Source organism: Podarcis bocagei, assembly GCF_964188305.1.
Source record: "Podarcis bocagei genome assembly, chromosome: 2".
Classification (NCBI taxonomy): Eukaryota; Metazoa; Chordata; class Lepidosauria; order Squamata; family Lacertidae; genus Podarcis; species Podarcis bocagei.
In genome coordinates this window covers 65,092,479-65,113,631 of record NC_138126.1, presented here as the reverse complement: position 1 = coordinate 65,113,631, position 21,153 = coordinate 65,092,479, and the positions used below count along the sequence as shown (strand labels likewise).

General features: G+C 41.1%; 1 protein-coding gene and 1 long non-coding RNA gene across 10 annotated transcripts in view; one reads left to right on the top strand and one right to left on the bottom strand.

Annotated features, from left to right (window-relative positions):
* The first annotated feature begins 249 nt into the window (after positions 1 to 249).
* LOC308582140 lies at positions 250 to 11,536 on the top strand. Of its 2 annotated transcripts, XR_014005511.1 has the most exons (4): positions 250 to 613; positions 1,481 to 1,589; positions 8,326 to 8,520; positions 9,504 to 11,536. It is a non-coding gene; the product is annotated as an uncharacterized lncRNA (long non-coding RNA). The 2 variants fall into 2 exon arrangements; XR_014005510.1 differs by lacking the exon at positions 1,481 to 1,589.
* The window catches only part of EBF1 (EBF transcription factor 1), a 369,352-nt gene continuing 356,926 nt past the window's right edge, over positions 8,728 to 21,153 (bottom strand). For all 8 annotated transcript variants that reach the window (XM_081184946.1, XM_081184950.1, XM_081184947.1 and 5 more), the window contains one exon: positions 8,728 to 12,015. Coding sequence is in view for 4 of the 8 variants with exons in the window: in XM_081184950.1 (XP_081041076.1) it covers positions 11,984 to 12,015 (32 nt within the window). In the remaining 4 variants the exon portion in view is untranslated. The remainder of the gene's footprint in view (positions 12,016 to 21,153) is intronic.

The window sequence follows — 21,153 nt, the reverse complement described above, 5'->3', positions numbered from 1 at the left end:
AAGAATGTTACTAGCGATCAGTCTTGTGTCTAGGATATGGGATCCAGGGAAATTAGTTCAGGTATTTTAAAAAATATATAAAAAATTTTGAAGTCCAAACCTCACCTAAGAATGCTTACCAACATTCCTGACATGTCCTGGTTCTCGGGTGTAAAAATGGTGTCAGGGGGGATTTTTGCCAAATTGTCAAAATGTCAGGGAAAACCTGGACATATGGCAACACATTGAAAAATGTAGCAAAAACAGCTACAAAAGCTTAAACAATTTGGGCTTGTTCCCCAAACAGCTCAACAATTTTGTGGGTGTCAGGAATGTTATGTTTTGAAATATGGCAACTCCCTGCTTAAGTCTAATCAATGCATGAAGCGGTTAATGCAGGAAGCTGTAACTAAGCTAGGTTTAGTTACATCACTTCCCCTCACCTGGGAGGAACTAGGCAATCAAGTTTATTGTTCCATCCCCCAGCCTATCAGAGAAGCTCAGCATGTGAAGAGGTTTGAGCTGGTTGCTCCACCACCTGGTTCTCATCACCCATTCCTGAGTTTGTAACTCAGCCAAATTTTGCTGCCTGTGTGACTTTCTGAAGCACACGAATCTCACCTTTGGAGAGTTTGTAAGTAAAACATTTTTGATTTGCCAAACATGGTCATTTTCCTATGCTGGGGGAAGAGAGAAACCCTTTTAAAAAGCAAAAGAAGCCTTTTAAGGGGGCATTTTGGACCTCACTTGAAAGGGCATAATTTAAAAGTCTAACAGCCTATGTTTCCACACTTTGCTGTTTGTTCTCTTTGATCTCTCAGTGGGTATTGATACCATCAACCACAATACAGCATTTCCCTGTACCAGTTCTGTGGCTTGGGAATTGGAGGCATAGTGATAGAGTGTTTCACTCTGCAGTTTTAGTTTAAGAGACTATCATTTTGGAGGGGGCTGCTGCTCAGGCCCGTGGTAGTTGTGCTGTGGGGTTGCACAAGGTTCCATCTTGTCCCTCATACTCTTTTAACAGATGAAACTGCTGGGAGATGTCATCAGGAAGTTTGGGGTGAGGGGTCACCAATATGCAGTTAACACTCAGCTCTGTTGCTTCCTGCCATTGGAGTCCAGTGAGGCTGTGTGGCTGCACAGTGCTGATTGCAAATTCATCCTCCCTCGAGGCAGGTCAAATGGCAAGGTAGCTCTAGGTACAGTGGAGTGATTTGCTGAGCATAAACTCAACAAAGTGTGAACATAATAAAGGTCCACCTACTCCAGCATTCTAGATTGTTTCCAATAGCCAGGTGGTTCTAGACTGCTCTTGAGTTATCTGTTCTCTTACCCAGAACTCTTGCTCCACATCTCTTATTCCATAGCTCATAGCTGTTGATAGACCCATGAAATTGTCTAATCCTTGCAGTAAATCATCTAATCTAGCAGTCACATTAGTGTGAAGAGATGATCAGTAGTAGGCATGGAAGGAAAAAGGATCCTGCTGCATAAATAGACAAAAGGTGGTAATGCTGGTGAATATCAATATGCTACATGGCTAACTGTAAACTGGATGATGAGAGGCTATGAAAACCCAGAAGCCCAATGGGACTGTGCTAGTTAAGGTGTGCAAGTTGTGCTGTTGGACAGAGGAGAGAAAGGGAACCTTGTCATGTTCTTCTGACAGTTCTTGCATCATTATCTACTGGGTTCAAGTGGAATGTAGAAATGGGAGCCATCGTGATCAACTCTATAATTTTGCTCTGCTTAATCCTTTCTGCGTGGTCCTTAAAGCAATGCTAATAGCATTGCCTCTCTCAGGCAGGTCAAGAGCTTTTGAAAAAATCACAGCTACATGTTGCATGGATAATAAATATGATAAATAGTTCCCAGGCTGTGTGATTACATAATGATAGCCACATTCATTCACCTGTCTATCAAAAGAACTGCATTTAAAGTTTGAGCTCACCTCCCATGGGTCCTGAGAACTGCAGTTGGAGTGTTGGTTTATACTTTTTTCACGTTTTTCTCAACAGTGGGCTAAGTGCAGGGAGGTTAAACATCAGTCCCTTTTGCTTAGTAATCCATTAGCTAATGGGTATGTAAGACCATCACTAAGTTCTGTTTATTCTTTAACACCATTAAGGAACACCTGCTGTGCAGAATAACTCACCTGCCAAATAAGAGTGATAGTTGAAATAAAATATATATTAAGAGCTGTTAGAAGGTTGCTCTGTATTGTTTAACACTCAGAGGGCATGACTGGGATCGAAAGAGGAGCAAAATGCTACACATTGACACATGGGAGCCTGAGCACATTCCTAGAAATATTATTGCTGGATGACTCTAGTCTGTAGATTCTAGCAGCAGAGATCTTAACGTGTAAATCTGTGGCTGTGCTTATGCTACAGGCAACAGCTATCTGAACCACTTTCTAAAGCTCAGTATCCTTAATTCCAAAGACCTGAAGTGGAGGCTTGTTGTGGAATATTTGAGATTATTCTGAAAAAATGCTTTGTGTGACCTGGTTTACCTCTGAGGTTGCCAAGAGATGTTTGTGAATGTCCTGTCTTCTGTCTTTCATCATTCACCATCTTTTCAATGGTCTGCCTGTTTGCATGCCTGTGCTTCCACAAAACCTTATGACACCCTACAATGGGCTTTCCTGTAAGTCAAGGGTGGGGAGCTGGAGCTGCCCAGTGGAACTGATCATATTCAACTGGGACCACTCACCTGATATCACACTGAAAGCAAACCATGCTGGCGAATGACCAGCACTTTGCAAGCCACAGGTTGTTGTGCTTTCATAGTGTCATGCGTGGGGTTTTGCAGGTGCCGCCAATCTGCTGATGGGTGGTGACTGAACCCCCACTTCCAGCCCATCCACGTCTTTACTTGTGTCACACCCAACATTATACATTAGGGCCGCAGGCAATAGGTTCTGCACGGCTGCTGTAAGTGCAAAGGGTGTGTGTGCTGCCTGCTACTCTTATTTGTTCCTTGATTTGTTTTAAGTGAAGCCATTTTTGTTGTTAAAGAAATCAGTGCCTAAAATATTTTTAAGATAATGTTTTTAAAGACTTCAACAGAAGACATTGCATTGTTGTGGATAAACTAGCAGATTTCCAGGCCATTGTGCTGTCTGGGGGTCTAGGAGCAGATTTGGCTAAAAATGTTGCTGAACAGGGGGTATGAACTATTATTCTTTCCTTAACTAGCATGAGCCCTGACATCCAGGGGAAAGTGAGGAGCCATTGTTGTGAATAGGCTATTACCTTATGGAGCTCTGCTTCTACTTTCTTTCTTTCTTTGATCTGGAATGGCATCATACTCTAACATTACAAAGCAGTCTATTCAGGATAAATATGCTAGCAGGATTTCATTCCTACAGGAAGTTCCCACTGCCATTTGAGAGGCTTCAAGTGGTACCATTAAGCTCTTGCTTGATTCATGGGTTACCTTTGCTCTGATAAGGTGCAGTCTGTGGGAGGGGGGAACTGATGTGGGAAACACTCAAGAGGTCCAGCCTATCTCCACCAGTCCACCCCCTCCCCCCCCTGCGTGTTTCCAGTGCAGTGTTGGAGCCACTGTAAGGGAGCACCTTTGTGCCAATAACCACACTGGAAAACTAACATGAATTTTACCCTAGACACCTTTGATATTTTATTTTATTTTATTAAAAGCATGCCAGTTTTCCTCACTCTTTATCTTTCCAGTTATCTGTATCTGTAACAAATAAATATCTCATGCAGGTCACTGCAAATCCTGAGGGTGTTGCTATGTCAGGAGGGCTTTCCATAACATAGCAAGCTGAAAGCAGGGCTAATCTTAGCCATTTTGGAGACCTTGATATTTATTTTACGTTATTTCTAAAACGTATAGGCTGCCCTTTGTCATATCAAAGTGACCTCGACCTAAGACTACCTAAGACTTCTAACTCACTCCAAATGCCTGAGACAGTGGCATAGCGTGGGTTGCCAGCACCCCGGACAGGCAAGCTACCAGTGCTACTGGACCACGGGCCCCCGAGCCAAGTGGGGCAGTGCTGTGCCACCTGCCTGCATGCATGCGGGGGGGGGGATGGACAGCTGACATGGACTTTGGCGGGTGAATCCCACCAATGCCCACAGAGAGCAGCGCCAGGCCAGGCCACGCTGGGGTTGCCCCTTGCCTCCCTTCCTCTGTCCACGCTCACTCATCGTGGGCCTGACCTGCTCTGCCACCTTCACTAGGGCAGGATGGGGATCCCTATGGAAGCTGGTGGACTGCAGAGGGGTTTCTGGTTGTGCTCCCTCAGAATTTTGCGCCCAGGGCCATGGACCCCTGCCCCCCATGCTAAGCAACTGGCCTGAGAGAATGAGGCTGTTTTTAATTGATGGTGGAATCTCATCAGAATCTCCACTGTCTGCACCTCTAGGAGGAAGGTATCCCTCACTTGGGAGGGCCACACCAGAGAAGGCCCTCTGGTGTTATCACCGCACAGTGAGCCAAGGCCAGTAGTAAGAAAATGAGAAGCACTCTGACAAGCCAGCTGTGAAGTTTGGGATAGATGGAATGGGAGATGGCGTGGTTACAAATAGTTTGTCCTCAGGGTGTATTTATTCCATTTATAGTCCACCTTTCTTCCAGGAAGTTCAAGGCAGTATCAGTTTAATGTTTTCAATCGTTTTTATTGTTTTCATTTTTTTGAAATAGTGTTGTTCTGTTTTGTTGTTTGCTATTCTGGGTGGGGTAGAAATATTAATTTTGTTGTTCTTTGGTGTGTCTCCCATTTTATCCTGAAAGCAACCCAGTGAGATAGGTCAAGCTTGAGAGTATGTGGTGAGCCCAAGGTCACCCAGTAAGTCTCATGGGTGGGTAGAGCTTTGAACCTGGGTCTCTGTTTTGGTCTTCCACTTTTACCACTGCATCACAATGGTTCAGTTTAACTATTAACTCTTGCACACCCGCTGCAATCACTAGGCCCACAATCCCTGACAATTGACCATGCTGAGTGAGGCTGATGGGAGTTGGAGTCCGACAACATTGGGGAGGGGCACAGGTTCCCTACTCCTGCTGTAGACTCAGAGCTAAGTCTAAAGTTGGACATTCTCTCTCTCTCTGTGTTTGTATTTTGTGTGTGTGTGTTTGCAGGGCTTTTTTTACAGCCGGAACTCACCAGAACGCAGTTCTGGCACCTCTCAGGTGGGCGACATTGCCATTATAATAGAACATGGTTCTATGGTGAGTTCTAGAAAAATAGCACTGTGTGTTTGTGTGTGCACACATGTGTGTACACACACACAACTAAAATCACAGATATGACATTGTTTGATAAATATAGTCTCTGACATGCTGGTATGGGAGAGGTCACTGACAGTCATTAAGTTGTAACCTGCTGACAAGAATTTGAAATTCTCTTCCAGAAGTTTGCCAGTAGTCACACTAGTGATGTAATCAGAACACCTTGAACTTGTGGCCGTATAAGCAAGAGGCATATGGGGGTAATAATACATGACAGGAAGAAATCAGAAAGATTTTGTATTCTATATTAAACATGACTGTGAAGGGCAATAGAAGTAATTAACCTGGGACTTTCTGCATTCAAAGTAGGCAGTAGTCCTCATCTACTAATCTACAGCCCTCACCATATGGTGAATGGCTGTTCGTGCTTCAGATTTTATTACATGTTTTGTGTATTTAGGCAGAATTGTAGACCAGCTCTAGCCTCTCTCGTGAATTTACTATCCCAGGTGCTGGAGTGAACATGCTCAAGCTAATATTAACCAAGCCATTCAGATTTTGAATAAATTAAAACTTGTTCTATCTCTTCTATGAAATGAATGCTCATCACCTGTTCCACATTCATCAGTGACAGATTTAGACTGTGGGCTGCTTCACATAATCACCTTTTGGAACTAAACTTATAACACCTACAGTCCCAAATGTAAAACAAACATTTGGAATACAAGTGGTTCAAAAACTCTTGCTGGTGATGCTTTTGATGGATCACTCATATTCACCCCCTCAATATTGACAATACTAAATTGTTCAACTGCCCTTCACATTCTGAAGGTTCTGTGAGCCACTTAGCATAGCTTCTTGGCAAGCCAGTAGTACATGTCTGTTTGTGTCTCTCTCTGTGTGTCAGTGTTAGAAACTGAGATATGAAAGCTAGGAGCTAAATGGCACCTTAAACCTAGGTTATGGGCTGTTATGTACTGAGTTGAATAGGATCCAAAAAGCAGCAGTCTGATTGGTCCTAGAACAATAGGATTCAGAATGCAGCAGTCTAATTGCTCCACAGGAGCCACCCAATTCAGCTCCAGGAAAAAAATTGAATCCGCAACCTGATTGGCCTACAGGTGAATCCTGGAATTAGCCAATCACGTGGGGCCCATTGTGTAAATAATGTATATAAAGCAGACATTCTGGGGGAACTTGCATTCCTCCTCACCACTTTGAGCTGAATAAAATCTACTCTCAACTCTGAGTATATTTCATGGGCACAACAATGGAATGTCTAGGCGCGCTTCTTAAATAACAAGAATACAGTGCTGAAATTGAATGAACTGCAGCTAAAATATTATGTTCATTTTTCACATGGTCTAGTCCTTCCCCTGCCCACTCCCCTAATATTCTTAAGAGGGTCTCTTCTCCAGTCTTCAGAGAGTAGCTGGAAGTGGGGAGGTAGAAAAGGCCCTCTTTTCCTTTCACTCTGCAGTTTTAATCTGAAATTTTAGGCGCAGTACTGCGCCCAGAGCTCAGAAACTGCTTGTGCTAATGAAATTCCCTGTCGCAAAATGTACCTAGAACAATGGGAGTTTCAAACACTGCTCTCTGTGTCAAAATAAAAAAAAATCCTTCCAGTAGCACCTTAAAGACCAACTAAGTTAGTTCTTGGTATGAGCTTTCGTGTGCATGCACACTTCTTCAGATACACTGAAACAGAAGTTGCCAGATCCTTCTATATAGTGAGAAGGTGGGGAGGGGTATTACTCCCATTCCCACCACCCTTCTGAGTAATACCCCTCCCCACCTTCTCACTATATAGAAGGATCTGGCAACTTCTGTTTCAGTGTATCTGAAGAAGTGTGCATGCACACGAAAGCTCATACCAAGAACTAACTTAGTTGGTCTTTAAGGTGCTACTGGAAGGAATTTTTTTATTTTGACTATGGCAGACCAACACGGCTACCTATCTGTAACTGCTCTCTGTGTGTTTGTATTTACATACTAATATTCTTCATACCTGCTAAGTCCTCTAAATCCACTACCTTATTTTGGTGTAGCTTCCAAAACGATAGTGATGGGACCATCAGATTATAGTAGCAGAGGGAGCAATAATTTAAAAGCTAGCATTCCAGGGCACTCTGGGTACAGTACAGCTAAAGCTGTGTATGCAGTCCTTGCAAACTTGCCTGGAAGCAAGGTCCGTTGAATACAGTGGAGTTTACTTTTGAGTAAGCATGAGTTGGGACCATGCTATCTCATTGTTTTTAATGTGGGTGTTAGACACATATACTTACTTCTCTCCAATTGAAATATAGAGAACTTTTCCACGTTGGGTGAATCACGGCGTAGTACTATATAGTTTGATAAATAATGATGTCATGAAACTACCGCCTCATTAGATGATCACATATCTCTGTACTGTGATTCATGGCCTTCTGAAGCATTTTCAGTTGCCCAATACTCTTCTATTTTGAAGAAAGGTAACTCTGTGGCCCTCCAGATGTTGTTAGGACTACAGTTAACATCTTCCCCCAACCACTGTCTGTACTGGCAGGGACTGATGGGAGATGGAGTCTGGCAAATATCTGGACAACCTTAGGTTAGCCATTTATTGTATGTGGAGCAGCTTTATACCGAGTCAGACTTCTTGACCATGCACTATGGCCTACTCTTGACGGCAGCTCTCTTAGGCCTTTGGGTCTTTTCCATTGCCACTCTAGGAAACCCTTTTATATTCTCACAGGCAACCTTAAAATGGGGTTAGACAAATTGATGGATGATAAGTCCTTTTCACTGGCCTATCAGTGGTCTAGATGGATGTATACAACCCCCTCAAGATCAGCGGTAATGTGTTCCTGAATGCCGGTTGAGGGAAACAACAGCAGAACAAGACTGTTGTACTCACTGCTATTTTTCTAGAAAAAGAGGTGCTGGAACTCACCATAAATGTCTCCCTTGTTATCCTATAATGTCAATGATGCCCACCTGAGAGGTGCCAGAATTGAGTTCCAGTGAGTTCCAGCTGAAAAAAAAGCCCTGGTTGTACCCATGTCTGTGTGCTTCCAATGGACATCTGGTTAGCCACTGTTGGATACAAGATACTAGACTTTGGTCTGATCCAGCAATGTTGTTCTTATGTTCTTTCAGTGAGATCACAGGACTGAACCCGAGACTGCCTGTTTACAAAGTATGTGACAAACCACTGAACTATGCTCCCTCCATGCACATGAAGCATTTCCCAACACTGAAGACATTGGGCTAGCCACAAATGGACCATTTATGCCCCATAGCTCCTGAGATGCATAACAGAGCCCCAAGATCATGGTGGTTCTCTTCAGAGCTGTAAGTATAGAATGTATTTTTCCCCCTACAGCAGATTTATCAGAAGCAGCCCACAATGCATTCTTCCCCCTATTTTTGCTGCTTTATATTTTACAACAGAATGCAGAAGGGGTGTCCATTCCATTGCCGCTGTCTGACATTCAGGCACTTTCCGTTGTCTGTCGACTTCGCAGAGCCAAATGAATAAATACACAGCCAGGAGCTGCACTCACAGACAGGAAGTAACTTTAATTAAATATTGTGAAAGTTGAAAAGTTTTTACAGCTTGAATTTCTGCAAAAAAATTATAACAATCTCTACAGTAGTTAGTTTTCTCTAACAATAGAACTGTACAGTGTGTGTGTCTATTCCAAAAGGTTTAGTTAAGAAGGTGAACGATTAGTAGATTCAGAGATGACTTCATTTTAGATGCAGCCTGGTACACTGGAGAGGAAATGGGCATCCTCCACACAACTCAGCCAATCAGAGGCTTCACTTTGTAAAGACTGAAACATGGTCATTTCCACTTAAAGCCATATTCTGTTAAGAGCGGCATCTTTAAGAATCATGTAAAAGTCATAGGATCTATTTGGGGCAGGGAGATTTTTAAATATAAATTTCCTTTTATCAGCGCGCTATAAATACTTGGAGAAACAAATTCTACCTATTGTTCAAAGGATCTTTGGACGTTGAAGGAAAGGGGTTATACATGTATATGACTTTGTATGAGTGTCTAAACTGGTGCAACTCTGTCTGAATGGGTTCAGTGGAGGGCATCACTGGACAAAATATGGCTTTAAATTTGCTTACATTGCAGTGCCGTTGCTTACTAAGTGAATTAGAATAAATGTTTGAACGATAGAGAAGCAATACATTGATATTCCTTATATTTTCCAGTTTCTTTATATGTGAGTGTGTTCTTATTGTTCTAGGGGCAAAAACCTTATGGATTTTTTCTTTCTTTCTTTCTCTCCTCCCCCCAACCCCACTCCCCTTCCCAAAAGATCACACAGTGATATCTGAGTGAAATCAATTGCAAAATTCAAACAGGAAGCATGCACAGTTGCAGCATTGTTGCTTGGCTAGAAAAAAGTCACATTGTCTTAAGGTAACAAAACAGTTCTTTTGTGCTTTTCAAATTCCTTTTTTTTCTCCTTAGAATGTTAGTGATGATTGACAGTTCTGGTGCGCAGTACAATGTACAAGTGAAATGAATATGATTTGCATTGTTAAGGCATCCAATCTGCTGGTTTATATTCATGTGAAAGACAGAGAAATATACAAGCAGACAAGAAAGAAAGTATTTTCATTGATTTCTATGAAGTTTCTCCCCATATTTAATGCACAAAAAATGCGTCACTCCAAAGGGGAGAGATTCCATGCATATTAATAGAGTAAAACAGCATTAGATTTTTTTTTATAAGCCTCAAAAGCAAAGGATACTTTTTTAAACCTACATAACTAAATGCTACAAGAATAATATGCTACCTTTTGCCATATATTGGGGGGAAAAACCTTCTTAACTTACAAATAATACAAAAATAGACAATGGCTTTTGAGTGAAAATTAAACCAAAATGGAAGCATGGTTTAAAACAATTACTAAAAAACCCTATAAATGAATTGTATTAAAATCACATTTAAACAGCTAATACACCTGTGAATGACCAAACAAATTAGCACTTTTCACATAGCAAACATACACAATAAAATAAACTGGGATGCTGCAGGGAAAAAGCAATGTACAAATTCCAAAGATAAATACATTATTTATATGGATATTTTACAAAATTCTTCTTTTTAAAAAAGCTTTTTTCTTTAATTCATTTTGCAAGCATGTGCAATCTTAAAGGTAGTGAGCTCATTTTGCAAAATATGCAGTAATTCTCGTGTGTGACTGTGTATGTGATTGAAAAAACTGTCTTAAGACATTAAATTGTATAAATAGAACAATAACTTTGGCCAAACAAAAAAAAATCACCCCAAAAGATCTACAGTATTTATAACTACATACAAAACGCAATGGCAAAGGGGGGAAACAATTAGGAAAATGCATCCTTAGAGGTTTTCTGCACCGTCAACTAAGTATGCTCCCTACATAATGAGAGCTAAATTCATGTGAGGGTTTACTTTGCAAACCTTCACATAACACTCTGTCTCCTCCGCCCTTTTTTCATATTTTAATTTTCTACGTATAAAAAAAATGCCACTACCTGTTGCTTAAGAGAGTATGTCACAAACCAAAAGGGTTGACTGATATAAAAGCAATCGCAGCTTGATACGGACATGTCGTTTTGTGTGCATGTGTGCTTCTGGGCCATCTCTGGGACGGCAGGATGAAGTTGTCTTCTGCCCCTGGCCCCAACAAACAAAACCAAAAACCCCATGTAAGGAAGCTAGGAAATATATTTCCGTTGAGAATATGCAGAAATGCAATGAAGTGGCTCACGTTTGTGCCTTTGTCCTGCCACACCAGATCCCAAAGAGATTTGTATGTGTAGACAGGGTTAAACTGTACTTAAGGAGGCCACTCATTTGGAAAAGTTTGATATAAGCTAAAGACAGAGAGAGAAAGAGAGAGAGCCATGCTAATCTAATTCTGCAGTTTTTAGCATTATATCCAGAGGCACTGGGTTTTCCAAGGTAAAAGGTGGGATATGCATGTCCTTAGCTACACTTTTGCTAATTTTTCTGTCTTGCATTATTTACAGTCACCTAAGTACAATATTCTAAGAAAGATGCCCCCTCCCCCCCCAAAAAAAATTTCTCACTGCCTCTAAAATGGAATCCCAATGTGGTAAGTGTGTGTGCATTTATGTGTGCATATGCACGTGTGTGTATACATACCCCACAGAACTACACACACACCTCCCAAGAATGCAAAACATCAGATGAGTGAACTGTCGCTGGAGGAGTAACACAAATAAGCCAACCCTTAACTGGCACTGCCATTACTCTTCTAAGGAAAGAAAAACAACCACCACCCCTATTCTGGCACTTCTACTTCTGTTCCACACAAACTTGTTTTGTTTTGTTTTGTTTTTAAAAAAGTGTTGCCACTTTATTTCCCTTCATTACACCTTTTAAAAAAGAGTCCCTAGTGATGGCACCCCTTCTCCCAGTAGGATTTGTAAAAGACAAATAGTGACTGAGTTAATCGAAAACCAAGAAGACACAAGTGGGTTTTTCTTCATGACACAAAATAAATCTCTCCCCCAAGAACCTAGAATAGACAGCACAAAGTAATACCTTCCACTTGCAGGCTCCGGGTAAATTTCAGTATTATTTTGCAAGGACGGGTCCCCCCCCATTCTATTTTGTTAAAAACATTGCAATTATTGTGAGATTCTTCCTTTTTTCCTTAATAAGGAAGAGAGAGAGAGAGAAAGGCCTGAGTTAAAAGTTCCGCTCTGGGACTTGTGTCAGACTTTGTTCTGAAGCAGAATCCAAGTTCTTCATTAGTAAAATTCTTCAAGGCAATCCTTTCACATGGGGGGAACTATCATGCCAGATATAGCTGTTAAATGGAGGAGAAGAAAAAAAGAGAGAGATAAATCATTCTGTAAAAGAGAACATTCCAAATATTTTCTAGCAGTTCATTCATCTGTGTTGCAATTTAGATTTTTATTTAAGCATGCCTAATTCTGTGCGGGATTTAGGCTTTATTTCATATGTATATGCCCAGATTTTTTTTTTTTAAGGGCTTGGGATAATACATCTCCCAAGCATATTTAATGGGATGTAATTCCCATGTAATGCTTACAGGAGACTTCCATCTTTAATTAAGACACATGCTTAATGAAGGTCAGTCCAAGCTTCAATCCAAAGTTCCTTAAGCTTCGAGAAATCAGTAGAAAGTTTTACAATAATCAAGCACATTTCAGTAAAAAGTCTGTTCAATGGCAATTAAAATCAACATTTTATAATTAAAAAAATAATATCAGATGGCTGCTTACAAATATGGTTCTTCTTTTATTTGTTTTAAAGGTAGAAGGATGGGGTGTCATTGTAAAGGAACTTGCAAAGACTAAAATGTAAGCAACATACTTTGATCACACAGAAAGCTCTCAACTGTCAAACTATAACTTTGGGCAATCCTTAACCCCCAACCCAACATAGTCTCAAACTATTGTGGCCATCTATATAAGAACATAACAAGTTCAGATCAAAGGTCTCGCTAGTCTAGCATCCTGTTTCTGATGGTGGCCTGCCAAATACTTCCAAGAAACCTGCAAGCAGAGCACAAAGGCAATTGCCCTTCCCAAATATTGTTGCCTCCACTACAGTACTAATATTCTGAGATATACTCCCTCTGGACTTGGATATTCTATTTAGCTATCATGGTCAATAGCCATTGGCAGCCTTAACCTTCATGAAAGTCTCTAATCATGTTTTCAGGTCATCCAAGACAATGGCCATCCCAACTATTTGTGGCGGTGAACTCCATAAGATTGATGACACATTGCATGAAGAAGTATTTTCTTCTGCCTGTTGTGAATCTACTGCCAGCCAGTGTCATTGGGTGAGCCCAACTTCTAGTGTTATGGAGCAGCAAGAAAACGTGTATCCATTTTGCCAACATCATGCATACATTTATAATGTTCTGTATTCTGCGTGACTTCAAGCCCTTGGGTTTCTATTTTTCTTGGCAATACACAAACCCCCTGATCTCAAACAAGCCAGCTAGTGAACAGTCCAGAAGCCCTTGCCTTTTTTTAGCTGTATAAATGGTTTACACCTGGTTGCGGTGCCATTATGCTGCTGCAAATCTGGCCCACTTGGAAGCAATAATGTATGCAAATGTTGAATATATGAGTCTCTCAGGTTGTGCAGTTAGCTTGCCAGCTGCCACGATGTATGTGTGATGTTGGCATTGAAAATTGCCATGCTAGGAGGCTTGCCCGGGTAATTAGGGCTTGCATAAATTACCACTGCTATGAAGGAGCTCCCACCACAAGGAAGCAGTAACACCACAGCTGAAAGCTATATATCCCATTCCAGTTCAGCCCTTGAAAAGATGTCATTTGTGACTGATAAATAATTTCCCACTAAAGTTGAATTCATTCACGCGCCCCCCCCCCCACAAAGACATCTTCAGTAGAGTGTTTTGTATCACATGGTGACTCAAATAACTCAGTCCAGTCTTCAGACAAATTAAGCTAGCGTCCTTCCTTTTAAGCCAGTTTAAAATCACATTGAAGCCAATGGGACGAAATTGACTCACTTAAAATTAATCCATTCATGCATCAGGATGTTTGGACATTTAGACCTAGAAAGATCTGCAATGATAATCTGGTCTTTCTATGTAATGCCCAAAATGACCTAGTGTAAGGAAACACATCCTTAAGCTGGGAGTTACATATGGTTGGTGGTGACTGTGGTCACAAGGTCACCTCTTTAAAATGCCAGCTGCATACCATCTCAAACATCTGGGCAGATTTCTTGGGGAAGAACTCAGACCCATAACTGATTCAAATTCACTGTGCTTTAATTGCAGTTGCATTAATTTGATAAGAACCAAGCAATGTGAAAGACTTGCAGACCAGGGAGTGGGAAGGAATGTTTACTCCACAAACATTGCCATATGTGCATGAATTACAAGACTAATCAGCAAGAGGGAGGCAGTTTAAGCAAACAGCAATGACTAAATGAAGTAAAACAAAAGACGAAAGGATGAAAATAAATTATGCATTTGGAACTAGGCATCATAAGGATATGACCTGTTTTGGTAGCACAACAGCCATTTCCTTTAAAAATAAATCTGGAGTCTCTCTCCTGATTCTTCAAAAGACCAGCATAGTGTGAATAAAGCCTTTACAAGCAACATATTTCTTTAATCTCTGATGAAACTGCGATCAGAGATTTTGGAAGAAGGAACAGATATAAGAATATGGTTACAGGTTAAACTTTGCACTGTTTAACATTTTAAATTCTGAATGTTTAAATATTTATTGAAAATCTTGAAGTAGCAGGAAAGATGGCTTATCCAGACACTGGAAAGCTATTACTATGTCAACAGTTTTGGAATGATCTTGATATTTCCAAACTAGAGGAAACATTAGAACATAAGAACCACCTGCTGAGCCAGGCCAAAGGCCCATCTAGTTCAGCATCCTATTTTCACAGTAGCCACCCAGATGCCTTATGGGAAGACAACAAGCAAGACCTGAGTGTAACAACACTCTATGCACTTACAATTCCAGCAGCTGGTATGCAGAAGCATATTCATTCGACAGTGAAGGCAGAACACAGTCATTGCTAGCCTTATCCACCATGAATTTGTCTAGCCAATTGGTGGCCATCACTAGGTCTTCAGGGAATGAATTCTACTATATCTTGTGAGGGCAAATTAATTTTTTGGAATGAACATTTACTAACTACTGAACGTCTCCATGGCATTAGACCACAGTACTTGAAAGGCTGCCTTTTTCCACACCAGTTTGCTTCTTCACTGAGGTCATCTTTTGAGGCTGTCTCCTCCTGGTGCTTCCACCAACTGGGCTGCAGTGCAGCCATGGGTTGTGACCAGGAAAACCTTCCAAGACAAGAGTGGGAACCCATTTTACATTCTGACTGCCATATGCCCTTCTTAGCAACTTTTTGGGAACCACATGCCGGTGGAGGGAAGAGCAGGAGCAAGTGTGAGCAGTGGAATGATATCTTAAAAATCAGCAATAAAATTGGGAATTAAGCTTAGAGCCACACTAAAAAACTTTCACAGGGTTACAGCCATAACAATGGCTATGCATTTACGCATTATGCTTTTTGTCCAATTTATAAGCTCCCCCCCCTTCCACACTGAACTGCTATGTATAATATTTACAGCTTGTTTTAATTCATACTGGGGGAATTGTCATATACTGCTGTACTGGATGACCCTTGCTCCAAAAAGCATGGTCAAAATTAAAGGGTTCAGGAACTCAGACCAGACCAAATTTCATAAAAATCATACACAGACTTTACTAAAACAAAACTTCACAAGAGAGAAAAACTCCAAATAATCACACAGATTATAGTAGCTCAGAAGGTAAGAGAACAACAAACACTAACTTATCCAGCTAATTAACATAAACGCTTACACTTAAATCTCAGTAGGCTGAGCAACAGAACAAGATGCTATCAAGCCCAAATAGATCATAGAATCATAGAATCATAGAGTTGGAAGAGACCACAAGGGCCATCGAGTCCAACCCCCTGCCAAGCAGGAAACACCATCAGAGCATCAGAGCATCAGATGCTGACCTCGGCTTGACTGGCTGCCGAGAGCTCCCACCAATCCAGGTTTTTTTGGGAACTTAGACCATGGGTGTTCACCTCTTCCACCCAATTACCTTGTGACACCAGCCTTGAAGCCTTTTACGGGAGATAGCTGTATGTAAGCTCATTTCTTCTGAAGTTCTAACCAATTCCTATAAACCAGTCTTAAAGGGGCGATAGCACCACAACTGCCTACTACTCTATGGCACCACATATACCAGACTAATGTTATAGCCCAGATGATATTAGGAATTCTTTCCTAAGAAGTGGTTAAGGCATTCTGTGTCCATTCAGAGTGGTGGCTACTAAGATTCTTGTGGATTTTGGAAACTTCAATAATAAATTGCCAGACGTGTGGTATCATGCTGGGTGGGAGAAACTCTCTGTGGCTAACCTGTATCACTTTTGCACTTACTACACCTTACCCCGTATAGGTAATTTTGACTGTCCTTTCTAGAACATCATTATTAGGCTGTTAACAATAAAGGAGCACCTGGAAGTGAATAAAATGTTTTTGCAGATTTTCTGTATTGGGCATTTGTTAACTCTGCAATGATTTTCTAAGCAAATACGATTTCTCCTTTTAGGAAAGCTTAACATTTCACTATACCTAAATGCAAGAAACTGTGCCAATGGAAGAGAAATGGAATATAACGCAGCATAAGTGTAAGGTTTTCAAAGAATAGCTACCATTACTATTGCTGAAGAAGCCTAATACTTCTGAATTAAATTACAAGTCAAAAGGCAGAATGACGTTCGGAATTTCTTTCTGCTTAAAAGGTTTCTTATTTCCATTCTGCCAAGGCCTTATCATGCTACTTTTGTACTTTAAGTGTCTTGGTTACAGGACCACCTAGGCTTTTTTTCTGGTTCAATGTGAAATTGATTCTGAAAAGGGAAATATCACAGGATTCCCCCACCCAAAACCTGACAAAAGCAAAATGTATTTTTACAAAAACAAAATGAATGGCTGTTATATGTCTCCATCATGTTCTAATTTATATAAGGATAACCTATGATGGTGATCTATAAAAGAAAAAAAGGAAAAAAAAGATTTCATTCTATATTCCACCCAAAAACTGTGTGGTTAAAAACACCACTACCAGTGAAATATAACTGTTGTTCTAGTGAAGGGTTTGGATCAGGCTTCCTCAACCTTGGCCCTCCAGATGTTTTTGGCCTACAACTCTCATGATCCCTAGCTAGCAGGGCCAGTGGTCAGGGATGATGGGAATTGTAGTCTCAAAACATCTGGAGGGCTGAGGTTGAGGAAGCCTGGTTTGGAAGATCGCTGAGCTATATAAGCAAGGTATGCATGGTGGCTCACTGAAGTATCACAGTCTCAAAGGGAGACAAGCCGGACACTTGCTTTCAGCCCAAAGTTCCCCCAGTTTTGAGAGGGGAAAGTTACTCCCTGAAAAGTGGCCTTTGGGATGCAGGGCAATTTTCAGAATTTTCTTCTTTAAGTACAAGGTAACTGAGGAGTTTCATCTCATTTTTTCCTTAAGCAACAACAAAAGCCTCGCTGCTGCGGTTGTCAGCAGCCCACCTGTTTTCCTCGGACAGAATGCCAATGGGAGTGATGCAGGATCCTGAGGTAGCATCAGCAAGGCCTTTTGTTTTTATTGTTGAAATAAAGAACAGAAAAGAAAGTGGGGAGCCTCATGCACCTTGTATTACTACAAAGGTAAGATTTTCCCCATTTCCTTAAAGTCCCCACTTTTGAATGATCCCATGAAAGTGTGTGTGTGTGGCCCAGCTTTTACCCCTTACACAAACAATAACACACATACAGTAATTGACTGTGCATTTCTGAGCAGATTTGGCATGCCTTGAGTGTGGTGTAAAATAGCATGACGCTGTAGAGAAAATCTAACCATTCAAGTTCCACTTTGCTTTAAAAAGACAAACAATATTGGTGATAGAAGCTGATGTCAGTATGCTATCTGAGCATTTCAATCTGGAATGTGACATAGGTAGTGATTAATCAGCAATTTCTAGTACAGGCTTCTTCACCCTTGGCCCTCCAGATGTTTTTGGCCTACTCCCATGATCCCTAGCTAGCAGGACCAGTGGTCAGGGATGATGGGAATTGTAGTCTCAAAACATCTGGAGGGCCAAGGTTGAGGAAGCCTGTTCTAGTAGATGATGAGGATGAGGATGGTGGTTTTATTATATTTATACCCCGTCTATCTGGTATGTGACACCCATGGTTTTATTTTCATGGATATGGCTTTTCACACTTGGCATGGTTATCTGCAAAAGTGCATGTACAATTTTAGCGAAGCAGATCTGAATCATTGTTGCACAATGCATGACTACTATTATTGCAATTATGTATTAGAGAGCCCATGCAAAAACATAGTGGTATAAATTAATACAGATTTGTATCACTGCTGCGCATTGCATAAACAATTGCTTTAAATGTACAAAGCCTTGCCAAGGAAGTGATCACTTCTATCTCCAACAGCAAATATGAGCTTTATTTTGGGAGGTGAAAATCACTCTGTTCATGTACTACCTACGCAGCCAGTGTCTTAAAACAGGAAATCTAAAATCCCGGGCATGGCGAAATCAAAAGCAACAGTTTGAAAACTGCAAGCTCCAAGCTCCTGCTGTTCTATTTCTCTGCTCGCACCACAAGCAGAAGTAAAACTGGAAGGTTTTAGGTCTGCAGATTTTAATTCCACAATATTAATATACAAATCAATGTCACTGTGGTGAGCATAGCTGCAAAAATGGAGAGGACTACTAGCCAAACATTGGGCGTGACCCTTTAAATATTCCACTAAATCAGGAGACAGTGTTACTGTAGCTCATTATTTGCCCTGTCACGCTCTCCCTCCCAGGTGTATCACCCAGCAGGTGAGTAAGGCGGCAGAAGGAGCCTCACTTGTCTTGCCTCCTGTTAGGAGATTTAAAGGACTATGTCTGTTATTCAGATTGGTAGGTGGGTGTCCTAACTGAGGTTACTAGGAAAGGCGTATCTGTTCATAGACCAGAGCTCACTTGTTGATCAGATATAATGCTTGTGTCTAATATATCATCCATGATTAGCAATATGCCAAACTGACGCTTTATGACAACTATGTTTGACTCATACTATTTCTAGGAGGTGGTCACAGCTTCTGTAACCATGGGGGTGGGGAGCTTACAACTGAGAATGCTTCCCAGTTTAAACTGCAAATCCAAAATAGTGGAGAGAATGTGAAAGAGGTCTGTGAGTTTTCATTTTCTTTGGGCGCAATTTTTCCTACATAGCTCCCTTGAAAACTTCATTTATTTCAAGTAAGGCTTGCATAAGCTCAGTTCTTTATAGATTGTATACTATATGGTTAAAAACAACAACAACCCCACTCTGACTTGTCTTAGCCTTCAGATTTATGCCCTGGGTTGTTCAGCTTCTAGTACACAGGGTGAAGCACTTGTCTTTAGGCATATTAAGTGCCTTTTGTTTATGAATGAGCACTTTTCATTCTGCTGGTACATTTAACATTGAAAATGTTTTCATCTATAGTTGCAAAAGCTGGCTGCTCACTCTCAGAGATTCATGACATGACCCAAAAAGAGTCTCTGATATGTGTCTACTTAGGATAGGCGATTTCTGAATTAAGCTCATGGAAAGTCGCTTAAGGCGATGGGGCAAAAAAATATACTATTTGTCACCACATTCTGTGAAGACAGACAGACAGATAGATAGAAGAAAGAAAGTAGGCAGGGGGAACAGGTCTGGGTGAACTACAGCATGCACCAGTAACCTCTTCTACCTCTGGCGCAGTTTGAGGCAGCTGGTGATTATGAGAACTCTTCTTATCTAAGTGAGCATGAAAATGTATATTCCTCTCAGTGTTTGAGAGTGTGGTGCAGTAATTATGAGGGAGGGTTAAGCACAGTAGGGCAGACGTACAACAGACACCAGCAACCAGTGAACAGGGCAGATTCTGCTTTTATGGTGTATACCACACGTGTTAATTCCCTCTCTCATTGGCTGGGTGTGCAGCCCAATGCATCTATGACAAGTAATGTTATAGGACATACGGACAAAACACAACATTTTTATTCAAATGTGGGCATCACCGTATTTGTCCGTGAACAAAAGGAAATACAATGACAACTGGGGACTTAAGTTCAGGGCTGATAATAGGTGAACAAGCCCATTCAGAAGCTAAGCAGGCTTCTGAAGCCAAGTTGAGGTTGGACTCAGGGCAAACTTTGAGTGCTCTGACATAGAACATATATTTGGCAAAACTGTAGCTGACCATAAGCGCTCTTATCACTTTTAAGTGAATTGTCCCTTGCTGTCTTAGAACTAATTATCTGAATTTTCCTGCACACACAAGCTTCCTTCCTATCTACATTGATATCTGCAATGTGCAAATTAACTATAAAAAGAGAGGAAAAAATGAAAAAAGAAATGTAATAATATAAGTGGCAGGTGCGTGGCCACAAAGCCCCCTCATTTGTAGGAGGGCTTCAAGGTGAAAATATCAGATGAATATCTAAAACAGGCATAGGCAAACTCCGGCCCTCCAGATATTTGGGACTACAATTCCCATGATCCCTGACCACTGGTCCTGTTAGCTAGGGATGATGGGAATTGTAGTCCCAAATATCTGGAGGGCTGGAGTTTGCCTATTTCTGAAATCCACCTCAGTTGCCTATTTCTGAAATCCACCTCAGTTGGCTATTTCTGAAATCCACCTCAGTTGGCTATTTCTCATTTCCCCAACTGCTCCATGTTGAAATGTAGGATAGACAATGTTAACACAACTGTAACACAGAAAGCAGCAGGCCTACTCTGCCAGTTAGTTGGCTGCTTTAGTGGCTTAGTATGTATTATCCAGTATTCCTGATCCAAACTTGGCTGTGATAAGCAATGATCCATGTCTGCTCCCTTTTGGAGAGTGCCTTGTCCATTTTGGTACACCATGAAAGCCAACAAGAGACTCAAGCACTCTTCAAGTGGGACTGGAACACTGGAGGGAAATCACAGTGTAAAACAGGACTCTCCACTTTCAGGAATCATGGCATGGGCTTCCAGGCACCCACTAAATTTGACCTGAACCTAAGGTACATAGATAGGTTGGAAATCCATAGCTATCTGATTGCTCTATATGTGAATGATATAGAAAAGGGGTGCAGTATTTGGGAAAGCATCAGTTTAAGTCAATGGGATGACATAAAAATGTAGGTTTCCAACAGCTGAAGAGGTTTTCAAGGAGACACGGGGGTTTGCAATATAAATTAGCTGACATCCAGAACATTAATCACAATGAACTAATGCCTTACAAGGTAAGAAGTTGGGAAACCTTACATGAATGTAGAACGTGCCATATATAATTTGCTATCACATGCAAAGCAAATGTTGCTGTGGTTTGCTTTCTGTGATGAACCCCCA